The sequence below is a fragment of the Misgurnus anguillicaudatus genome, chromosome 5 (assembly GCF_027580225.2).
Source record: "Misgurnus anguillicaudatus chromosome 5, ASM2758022v2, whole genome shotgun sequence".
Lineage (NCBI taxonomy): Eukaryota > Metazoa > Chordata > Actinopteri > Cypriniformes > Cobitidae > Misgurnus > Misgurnus anguillicaudatus.
Genome location: NC_073341.2, coordinates 2,850,540 through 2,863,172, shown reverse-complemented (window position 1 = coordinate 2,863,172; position 12,633 = coordinate 2,850,540). Strand labels below are relative to the sequence as shown.

The window sequence follows — 12,633 nt, the reverse complement described above, 5'->3', positions numbered from 1 at the left end:
AAAATAACTGTTGACAAAGCACTGTTTATCTAAGCTTTTACTCATGCATTAACTGTATCAAACTGCAACAGCTCGCAGAGGTAAGAAATCATTTATTAATATCCACAGACTTTTATTTAGATGTTTTAGTGAAATAATGTTTATCTAGTAAATGTCAATAAAACTTAAAATCTTGTGAAAAGTTAGCTACATGTGGTGGCTGTGCCTCAGCCTTCAATCCAGTAAGTAGGGGTGTCACGATTCTCCAAATCCTCGATTCGATTACATTTTTAAATCTAAGGTCACGATTCAATTCGATTCTCGAGATTGACTCGCAGCACTCAACACGTGTTTTTTCCCTCGCTTGGCAAGCCGACCGGACGTTACATGGGGAGTGGCAGCATTGACAATTCCATTTTTTTAATTCAAAGTTCGAATTTGTGACTTAATTTCGATTTAAAATCGAAATCGTGTCACCCTTACCGGTAAGTGAACAGCAATATGAATGTGATTTTACGAGGCTACTAATAAGCATAAATAACAATTCAATTCAATTCAATTCAATTTTATTACCCACAAGCATTCTTTTATGGCTGTTTCATTCATGTAACACTTTGTTGTTATTGAGACAGGATTTGATGGATCAGTCTACGTGACTCTGTAAGTTTGTCTCTATTTCTTAGCCAAGCTGAAGAAATTGCATATCAGCTATTTATAACACATCTTATTTTTGCGTTATTGGCTGTTATGTAAACTAAGTTGATAAATTAAAGCAAAGTAAGTATACTCATGTCATTTTAATGAAGTCGCGTCACTCCGTCATATTTGCTGTGCACGCTGTTGTTGTAGACACTGTGATGTAGGGCTGTAACGATTAATCATGCAAATGCGCGTTTTCTGAATGAATGAATTTGAATAAATTACGGTGAAATCCGGGCACATCCAAAAGCCAGAGGGGGCTATCGTGAAGAAACGCCTTGCGATTCAGAATCGATTTTAGAGAGGTCTTTTAAATAGGACACGCGATTTATCGTTACAGCCCTACTGTGATGAAATGGCAGTCCAGCGCGCAATTCTCCAAACGGCCACAAGATGGTGTCGTTTATCGGTCAATCGGATATTCGAAAAGCGAAACCCGATAATGGTAACAAAACTTGTGCTGCTATCACACAACTGGTGGCCAATACACAACATGACAACATAAACATCAGTTGAGGGCTGCAACTCCACTTTTTAAATGACAATATCCTGGCCGGACCACTGTTGTGAGTGATATAAGTATTTGAAATGAAAATGATTTCTTAATGTTTAGTGACATATCAGGGCCATTTTATGATTAATTAATATACATTTCTTACATACTGTTCCTTTAAATGACAACTGAACATGGCACCATAATTATTTATTGTATACAATTCAAAAACCTCACCTCACAGGCCACACATATTTATTTAGCTAAATGTAGCTAGATTATAACTACAATGCAGAATCCAAACGGGTAAATAAGTTGATTTCAGCTTGATCTAAAAATGTTAACAAGCGAAACAGACTTTTCTTACATAAGGACATGGCCTCAGTAATAACCCTCAGTTGAACAGAAGAATTAGATGTGACTGCTCACCCAAAGGCAGTGTAATGTAACGCTGCGTCTCCGTCCTCATCTTTAGCTTCAATGCTGCTGTTGGCCTGCAGGAGAACCTTCACCACCTCCACATGACCCTGATGGGCAGCTACCTGTAGTGCGGTCTTACCCTGATTCTTTATATCCACCTGAACACAAACACAGTACTGAAAATCAAACAACCTTATAGACATATAGTGCCAAACAGTGCACACGGTCTATACTGGGTATATAGTTATTTATAAGATATATTAACTCTGATTTTTGTATTCTAGGAGCTCAAATGGGAAACCATCTAAGTGCGTCTGACATGTTTTCTTGTAAATAAGCATTTTTATCAAGATCTTATGTTCAGCTTCAGTAATTTCACTGTAATGAAAAGGTTATATTAATCATTATACCACAAGGATGATGAATGCTTTATTCTGATTGGTTGAGAAATGTCTAAATGTTTATTGAAATGTTTTTCAATAAACACACACCTGATCTGTCAAATGTCTTAAATAAAGAACCACCAGAGCAATGTTTGTGGTAAGCGTGGTATAATCTGAATAACTGACTCCAGTCCATTGAATTATTGGAAAAAATACACACCCGTGATTCAACGGCACTCTGCTTCGTGTTGAGCCACATAACACTTTTTGTGGCATTGTTCTTGAATAATTCAATTCTCGTCGTCAATTATTCTGTATTTTGACAAATGTCACTTTAGTCAGTTCATTGGTATTTAACTAATTTGACGGTCTGATAACTTTTTGGGGAAAATCGCCACTTAAAAAAGTCCACTTCTTTGAACAAGACATTGCAAAATCATTAAAGATGCAACTAGAAACATTGCAAATATGTCAGAATTGAAAATGTAAACATGAAGAAACTGAAGCACGTGTTAGGGGCCGCTGTGATGCATGTGGCTACCACATGGGTTGTATTCAGGTTCAAGTACTAACAAGGGACACAGGTTTAAATGCGATCCATGTCGTTTTACATTCGTCTTCCGTGCACTTTGAGGACTTGAAAAATCGATGTGGCGATTAACAGATTCTGATAAAAAAACTTTTATTTCTAAACAGCCTGAGGCTGGGATTAAGTAGATTTAAAGCGAAAGTCTTTGGTGAATGTAAAATATGTCTTGTATCTTCTTGTTAATATATCTCATTTTTGGTGGCACTTAGCAGTTTTGCTTCTGAGCTCCTTATTTACTGTACTGTTTATTGTACTGTCAAATATTGATTGTGTCTGGCTGCTAACTATTGCTGTTCGATTCATCAAAAACTGAATCAAATGTGAGCGTACACAATTTGTAATTAGCATGATTTCAAGACTTTTATATTTTGTTTTTTGTTTGTCGTAACATAAGGTATAATTTTAATACATTATTGTGTTTACACAAGAGGGGAAAAGTGTCACAGAGAAAAAACAGATCTCTTAAATAAATTAAATGCATCACTCAAAATTATAAACAAAATAAAAAATGAACAAAAAAATGTTGGCTTACTATACTGTAAGATGAAATTAAAATGTAGTTATTAAAGCATTCATGAAAGAATAGGATGTTGTTAGCACATGACACCGCAAAAAACGATCAGGGCCGAGTTCCCCAAAAGCATCGTAAAGCTAAGTAGATCGTAAAAACGATCGTACGAATCATCTTAGACTTAGACTTATGGGCCGTTTCCAAAAAGCATCGTATCTTATAAATCATAGTAAATTTACGAGTTCTTTGGAGTAATCAAAAATCCCTAAGTGCATTGTTACAAGTGACGATAATGTAATATTTTGAAACATATATTTATTTATTAGTTTGGTCTTTGTTTATTGGTTTAATATAAAAATGAAAGAAATCAATATAAAAATTTCAAATCAACCACATGCAAGGTTTTTAATCCGTGATGATGTTCACATGTGTCAAGCAGAGAGATTGTATTATTAAGCTTTTACAATATTCTCAGATTGTGAGGTTAATAATGAACAAAGGTTGTGCTTAATATAATGTGTACAGTAGGCATAGAACGGTGTATAAATCAGTGCAGGTAAAGTAAGTGTACAATAAACGTTTTGCACAAAGAAAGATATTAATATAAACAAATAATAATAATAATAATATAAACTGCAAAAGGATCGTACAATGGGATGAGTCTTAACTAAATATGTAAAAGATCATTTCACATGGCACAAATTATTAAAACATTTAATGAGCCATTGAACAATATTATTAAATGCACATCGGGTGAAGATCCAGGCTAAACATTTTAAAACAAGCGTCTGCTTCAATTACGAGTCATTCTCTATAGGTGACATTTCAGCACTTGACAAACAGATAGCTCGTACAGTAAGTAGCACTTAAAGCACGCTGCGTGCGATTGTATTTAAGTACATTTTTGGGAAACACACGTGAAAGTATAACGAACGTTCATTAAGTAGCTCGTAAAAAGCGCTCTTATGGCAGCCCAGGTCATGATATTACAAATGATGTAAGACAGAAACAGAGAAGATGAATTCACAACAGGATGAGGACTCTGGTGTTTTAGGAATATTTTGGATACAGGACAGATGCCAACATTCAAGCTTAAAATACAACACACACTGGTTTTCTTAGGAAACAAATTTTGAAATATTTGACATTCACACACACACTGAATGCATTTATGAATGTAAAGTGGGTTGGTAAGGAAATCAAACATTATATTGTGTTGTAACTACTGTATACCAAAATGATCCTAAATTGTCCTTGCAAACCAGATGTCATCAGTGGCAATACAGTGAAGTATTGTACCTCACAAAAATGTCCCTCTTCCTGTAAATAGATAAATGTATGAGCGCTGTTATGAAGCCTCAGCCTCTCTCTGGTGGTTTATGGCGGGAAAGGCCATAATCCTCCAGAAATAACTCAAAACCACTAGACATTCCCCACCATCAGATAAACAACAAACCAAATCCACTTTTTTGTGGACTGAATTTTCCCAGGCCGTGAGACAAACAATACAACCTGCTTGTTCCACTAACCTTGTCCGGGTATTTTTGCACGAGTTCCCGCACTTTAACAGCACTCCCGTGTGCCGCCTCAATGACCAGTCGACCCGGATGATCCTGCTCTGTGGACTGAGACAGAAGCTTCTCCAGCACTGAAATGACCGTACCTGAACCAAAGAAAGAAAGAGAGAGAGAGAGAGAGAGGAGAAAACTTATGGGATGAAATCAGAAGAACATTTTCATTCACGTGTCTCACAGGTAAAACATCACTAAACCAATGAGTATGAGTCAAAATGTCCATGCAACCAAAAAGACACATCACACATAGACACCAAAGCATTGGCACAGAAGGTAAAAGAGAAAAATAAAGCATAGCGAGGTTTTATCATGCAGCAAAAAAGAAGTGGAAGAGAAGATGATGTTATTTCATTTCAACCATGAGAATGCCAAAGAAAATGATATATGTAGAGTAAAAATGTCTCAGAGTCTCAGCAGGTCACTTCCTGTGAGGTCTTACTTCCTGATTCGCTGGAGTTTTCAGCAGTCATTAGATTGGCATCGACCTCACCGGGCTGAGCAGACAGACACGCGGGGTTAAAGGTCCAAGTCTGACCTCCAAATGCCACACGCAGGTCTCCGTCTGCATACAACTTCAACACTTTCCCAACCTGACCCAAAGCCTACGAGGAAAAACACACAAACAATATAAAATAAATAAACTCGAAATTATGCTAGTTATGCTATCATTTTATTTTTGGAACAAATGAAGAACTCAGATGCAAAACCCTCCAAGTGCGTCTGACATGTTTTCTTGTAAATGAGCATTTTTATCAGACCGCTTATGTTTAGGTTCAGTAATATCAGTGAAATGCTGCTACATCTAAAAGCCAGAGGACAGAAACTCAACATGTACTGAAGAAGAGGAACCATTTACACATGCAGCTCCAGTAAAAGCCTATAAGCATATTATTTATTGCTGTTCTTCAAACCTTTTTAGGTATCTTTATGATAATAAAGAATATATGAAGGGTTTGGTTCCAAAACGCAATAAATCCATTTTGACAAATTTGGTAAAAACGTGTTTTCTATACCAAGAAAGTGACAAGATGAAAACCACTATTTTCTGTTACAAACTTTCACATAGCATCTTTAGGTTATAAAAACATAAAAAATTCAAATCCATAACTTGATTTTCAAAGATTTATTATAAAAACGAATTATTATTTCCACAAAATGCAATAAATCCATGACAGTTTTTTTCAAAATGCTATAAATCTATTGAATCAATGTATAAATGTGCATTCATCTTTGCCATTTTATATTTATTTAGTTGACTAGTGGTATACAATGATTAAAAAATAAACATTAATGGCATTAATCAAAACACTTCATATTAAGATCATATTAAGATCACTGTCATTGCTGCGGTTACTTGATGTCGTCGCTTAACATTTTTCACAGCGATCAGCTGTAAAATGTTTTGGTCCTGCTTGATTTTCGTTGACTTTGAGTAAAATAATGTAAAGTTATTCATAAGATCCCCTGGGGTCAATGTGTTAGCATGACAGAAGCTAGATGCTGTCCGGAGAACAAGCGGTCGTCTCCCGAGTGCCTCTCGCGCAAGTTATTCGATGGCTTGCGTTTCTTTCCCGTCACAGAAAACCATCACAGGTTTAGCAATGCAATTAAAGTATTTTGTTTTTGTTTGTTTGTTGATCACGAAGTACAAAGTAGATGAGGAAAACCAGGATTTCGTGTACTCAATGCGCCGCCATTGTTTGTTTACATTGCGTTGAATGGTGCGCTGTGATTTGTGGAGCAGATTTATTGCATTCTGTAAAAAAGGAGGAGTGGCGTATATCGCGTATTGGGAAAAAAGAGAGAAAAGATGACAGAATAACATGGCGAAGATTGGATTTTGTGTAAAATTAAGAATTTACTTTTAAGTACTGACCTGATATAACACTGATTTTGGCAGTAACTCATTTAAAAAAAAAAGGCGTTTATCGCATTTTGGAACCAAACTCTTCATTTATAATGATCATGTTTGACGAGTGTTGCTTTTCAAATGCATGTTGAAAAAATTATATTATTTAACACAGAGGCTTATAGGGCTCTATCTTACACCCGGCGCAATGCAGCGCAATGCGCGACGCAAGTGTCTTTCGCTAGTTTCCACCCTAATTTTCACGTTTAGCGCCGCGTTGTTTAAATAGCAAATGCATTTGCGCCCATGGGCGTTCTGGTCTGAAAAACGAGGTGTGTTCAGGCGCATTGTTGGCGCGTTGCTATTTTGAGGCAACTAAAATAGACTACGCCATTGACCAACAAAAACCTGGTCTAAAGTCTAAAGTCAATGGCGCAATATGTTTTATGTTATTTAAAGAGCGCATTAGTAATATGCGCCTAAACGGGAGGACAACGCAGGTTTGCTTATCACAAAGTACATAAATGCGCAGCAGCACAAAAATGCTTTTAAATATGAAAGATTAAAGGATTGAATTTAAGAGATTATTATTGAGTCTCTTGGACATATTTATAAATGAGGACTGATTATGAGACGTTAGAAGGCGCAAAGAGCTGCTTCACCTGCAGCCTGATAAGTAAATAAATGCTTTGCTTTAAACAAATGCGTCTGTTTTTAAATGTTTTTTTTAGGGCTGTCAATAGATTAAAAAAATTAATCTAGATTAATCGCATGATTTCATGAGTTAACTGCGATTAATCGCAAATTAATCGCACATTTTTATCCATTCTAAATTTACCCTAATTTAACACTTTTCAGGTTTTTAATATTCTAATCATATATACATATATAGATGCTTTATGCAAATGTATGTTAACAACAGTCTGTTTACATTTTAATAGAATCACCAGCCATTGTTTTGTATATGAATTTTCCTTTCAGAAGATTTTTCTTTCTCCATTTTTGTTTGCTGCTGCATCATTTGTGACCTGTGCTGGCAAGTTGAGTCGGAATTAGCAAATTTTTAAAAAATAGTTGTTCATATTTTGACATTCTCTATTAAAACATAGAACAATGCATGATTTGTTGAAATATAACAAAATATGACAGAACTACACGTGTTTGAAGTTGAAAGTCAAATTACCACAAACATTTCCACATCCATACATTATATTACCACATCAATAGCTTAAAATCACTGGTAAAACTAATAGATTTAGCACACACAAAGCAAAAACATCATCAATGTATGTTCAACTTTTTTTTCCTTTTGTTTGATTGACATTGAGACAGACTGCTTAAAATCTAAGTGATAATATAATGTTACACATCAGATAGTTTTACCCAACAGTTAACCAAACATTTACTTAAAACATAACAGATTATAACAGATTATTACTACCTGAGTGAATTCTTATCAAAATTCTTATCAAAAATTCTTATCAAAATTCTTATCAAAACAGATATTTAAAACTGTAATTTTGTGTAGATGTCTATATATCCGGGTCGCGCACTCGCGCGTCTGTGTGCACGCGCTTCAGATATCAGTCAGTCAGCGTGAGGGGATCGCTTTTGAGTCTTGTCGCTCTTAACTCTTTAACATTAATCAGGTACCGAACTTTATCTCTCTTAATGACTCTTTTAACATCAAGCAAGTCCTGCAGTCTATTTTCTAAGTCATGCATAAAAGCGAAACCAAAATGAATTGAGACGCATTTTTGTATTAGATTAAGCATTAGGAGGACGGTAACGTTACACCTCTCAGACGTATAAATAAAGATCGTATCAGATGTCCAACGAGCATTTAGAGCATTGGATTTGGTAGACGATTTGCTTTTGCTTAATGTTCTTATTTCTATGAAAACCTTTTACTCATTTAGAGAGAGTCACATTTGTCTGCGTCTCTGTTCATTCAACTATGGGCTGGACCAAGGGTCAAACAGAAATTGCGCGTTGCGTTAATCTCCGTTAATAAAATTAGTGGCGTTAAAATGAATTTGCGTTAACGCGTTATTAAAGCGTTAATTTTGACAGCCCTAGTTTTTTTTAATGCTACCTCACGGATTTATTGTATATGATGTACCTGTGGATATGGCGAGATGAGAAACATTTGTAAGTAATGCTTAAAAAAACTCTTTGCTAAAAAAACCGCTGTCCAAAGTGCTGAAACGTGAGGAGAGCCGTTTGTAATTTCTTTATCTCCTGTTTGTTACAAATAAAGTATTTTTAGAGTACAAACCTTATCTTACATACTTGTAAATTATTTTTTGATGATATTGGATAGCCATACATTTAAAGCAATTACAAGCCTGCTTTTTACTTCCATGACTAAAAGAAAACGGGTTTTAAAGGTTTTAATAAAAAAATAACAATTTAAATATAAGGGAAAAACAACACAATTATTTAACATTAATCTTAATCTGGGGATCTTCTACCTCCGTTTAGTTTTTCAGTTTACAAAGTCCGTCATCTAAATAGGGATTAGACATAGCGCCAGCGCAACTTGCTTTTAAAGGGAATGATAGCTGTGACTCTCATTGGTTTACTGCACGTTACGCCCAAAATACTCCCATTACAATAGGACCTACCCTTTTCGACCATGCGCTCGGCGCAAAAACGATTTTTCCCGTCGTTAAATTAGCAAAAGTGGATTCGGACACGCCCATTTAGACGTTGCGCTGTGCGCTTTAGACAATGCGCTTAGATCGTTAAAATAGGGCCCATAATGTTTAAAGGGATAGTTTGTCCAGAAATGATATTGAACCCATGATTTACTCACCCTCAAACCCTCCGAGATGAATATATCCATCATTTTTCAGACACACACATTTTCAGTTATTTTAGAAAATGTCCTAGATTTTTCAGTTTTTAAATGTAAAGATACGGGGTCCACCTCATTCAAGTCCAAAAGATTTGCATCCATCCTTCACAAAAGTAATTCAAACGGCTACAGGGGGATGAACAAAGGCCTTCTGAGGGTAATTCATGCAGTTTTATTGTAGAAATATACACATTTAAAACCTTATAAATGAAAATAACTAGCTTTCGGTAATGGCGCCATCTATGCATTCAGGAGAGAGTATCAGCGTAGTGTACGCACTTTTCTTAGTGACTTAATTCGGAGGCACAGAGCAGCAGCAAAGAACCCTCCACAAACTGATTACACTCAGACTAGATCAGGTTTTATTTTTGACAGCAGACGCGGACCGCAAAGAGAGGGATGGTGGGCCGCGAATGGCCTGCGGGCCGGGAGTTTGAGACCACTGCTCTAAGTGCATGCAAGGTTTTATGGCAAAAACCTCCACTTCTTAAAAACATCTACTTCTTTGGACAAGACATAGTAAACTGTTGCAAAATCACTAAAGATTCAATTAGAAGCATTGTGAATGTTGAAAGTCAGGATTCAAAATGAAGAAACTGAAGCCCACATTAGGGGGCATTTTGATAAATATGGCTGCCACATTCAAGTTGAATTCAGGTGCAAGTACTCAAAAGTGTTTGAATGCGATCCATGCTCATTTCCCAATGTTACCCTATCTTCTCTACAGTCACTCTCCACAATCCTTTCTGAATAAACCATTTAACAAATTCTGCCAACAAACCGGCATTTCTGAATGACCTGAGGCTAAGATTAGGCGGATTTAAAGATAAATTTGTATAATACGTGTAATTCATGCCAAGAGCATCTTTTTTGACAGAGGTGGCGTTTAGAGGCTTTTGCATCAGAGTTTTTTTAAGCACATTAAAAAATTAAACACTATTGTTTTTATTACATTCCCACATCAGTAGAGTAAAAAGTAATAAACATTTAATTCTGATATGACACAATAAACAGTTTCAACTTTTTTTCAACTGTTTTAATTGATCCCAAAATTGAATCGAACTGAATGATGAATTATTTTTTATTAAACCTTCTTTTATCTTGCTAGTTTTAGGACAAACAAGATTTTTGCAAAAAATCCAATGGCATGCTCTTTAGCTAACCTATATTACATTATATATATATATATATATATATATATATATATTTAATTATTTATAGTAAACATTCACAATATCACTATGTCCTGTTTAATATGGTGTATGTTAGTGGGAACCTACTGGAGCCATGCTGTCTGTCCACTCTCCATGTCCAACCTGTAGCCGCTTCACACACTCAATGTCATCAAGAACCTTTACCAGTTCCCCTACAGCAAATGTATTAACCTGCACAGAGAGAGAGAGAGAGAGAGAGAGAGAGAGAGAGAGAGAGAGAGAGAGAGAGAGAGAGAGAGAGAGAGAACAGTGCAGGGCATGAAGGGGTCAGACACTATTAAAAGAATACAAACTTCCTAAAACACCCACGAGTCAAAGTCATCTAAAGGTTTATCTACAGTAATCTCCTTCACTGGACTCACAATCTGTCCACCATAAGATATAAGATATAAATAGACACGGATAGCTATTCATGAGAGATTTAAATATATACAGCAGGCTTACAGATATAGACAACTTTAACAGCTTTAACCAGTTGCGAGGCCAGACATTTTTAACTGAGGTGAAATAGGGTGGACCTTAATGTCTACTTTTAAATGACATCATTTTACAATAAAGTGATTAAATGGATTACATTACGTTTTACATTACGAGTCATGGATCGAATCATTTTCGGATGAGCAAAAACTGGAAATAAGAAACAAATTAAACAAGAATATATCAAGAAATTGTATAAGCATATGGAAAAGCAAAGAACAAAGTTACAAATAAAGTACAACACTAGTATTTAGGAAAATAAATATAATCATAATAGCCCTTCTTCACTCTTCATTATTCTATATATTAAATATTATTCATCTTTTTAAAGCTACAGAAGTGATTTTCCTTTTGTCTTCTGTTGTTTGATTAACAAAAGGACACAAACATAAGCAGATTGCATAAGCTTGAGGGTATACTGCCACTTTAAGACCAAATAAGCACAGATCCATGTGCTGTTTCCATTCACTTTAAGACATGTAACTGACTGTTAACATTTGCAAGGTTTAGAAACACATGCAAATGATAAACTTTGCAGCTGTATCATACAAATAAATAGTTAAAAATTCATACATTGTGATTTCTGGATTTTTTAGATTATGTCTCTCACAGTGGACATGCACCTACGATGACATTTTTAGACCCCTCCATGATTTCTAAGTGGGAGAACTTGCAAAATAGCAGGGTGTTCAAATACTTATTTTCCTCACTGTAAATAGTTATTTATTTCTAAATGATGTGTATTTGAGTGATTATTATTAAAGAGACTATTATCATTTATGCGTAATTTCTTCTGCTTTTATTTTGTGTCTCTTAAGAACTGGGTGGGTAATCTGAGTATTATGTAGCCTTGCCATTGGCTTTAACTAAACATATACAATATAGAGCGATGTACAGCATTCACGTGCTGTCTTCATGTAAATGTGGATTGTCTTTCCATGCTTGCCTTGGTGAGAGCTCCAGGATGAAACGTCCAGCGGATGTTGTTACTATACTGCACTCGGACATCACCTCGGTCTGTTATCCTGTGAACGGTGCCAATTCTGGAGATGTACTAACAAAAAAATACACACACACACACACACACACACACATACAAATACACATTAGCTGTGCATACAGTCACAAATTTCAATCTTAAAACAGTCGAACATACAGTACTGTGCAAAAGTCTTAGGCCACCATCACCAGCTTTGTTGTTTTAGCAAAGTTTTAATGTCCATCCATATTTATTTTTCACTCTTTTTTAAGATGCAAACAGAAAATACCATTTTCAGAACTAAATGTCTTCTTCAGACATCAGTGAGTATTTAGTGTGACCTCTCTTGGCACTAAACACATCTTGAACTCTTTTGAGGAGACTGAAGTCCTGATCTCATTAGATTAGAATTAGAAATTAGGATTTAATTGTATTAAGGTTTAAGAGATCCTGCACCTGCCTGCTATTGCTCAAGTGGAAAAAGGAGTTAACCCTAAATACTTGACACTTCAGCTTATACTTTTATACTGTTTTTAATACTTCATACATATTTCCTGTATTTTCTGGTTGTATTTTAATAAAGAGACTGAGAAATAATGATATGAT

The 12,633-nt window shown here is 35.5% G+C and overlaps 1 protein-coding gene across 4 annotated transcripts in view; it reads right to left on the bottom strand.

Moving 5' to 3' along the window:
• Positions 1-12,633, bottom strand: part of mib2 (MIB E3 ubiquitin protein ligase 2) — a 75,979-nt gene that overhangs the window by 14,316 nt on the left and 49,030 nt on the right. For all 4 annotated transcript variants that reach the window (XM_055167494.2, XM_073867420.1, XM_055167493.2 and 1 more), the window contains 5 exons: positions 11,995-12,102; positions 10,638-10,742; positions 5,088-5,250; positions 4,604-4,737; positions 1,601-1,749 (listed from right to left, as the gene is read on the bottom strand). In XM_055167494.2, the coding sequence (XP_055023469.2) occupies positions 1,601-1,749; positions 4,604-4,737; positions 5,088-5,250; positions 10,638-10,742; positions 11,995-12,102 (659 nt within the window). The remainder of the gene's footprint in view (positions 1-1,600; positions 1,750-4,603; positions 4,738-5,087; positions 5,251-10,637; positions 10,743-11,994; positions 12,103-12,633) is intronic.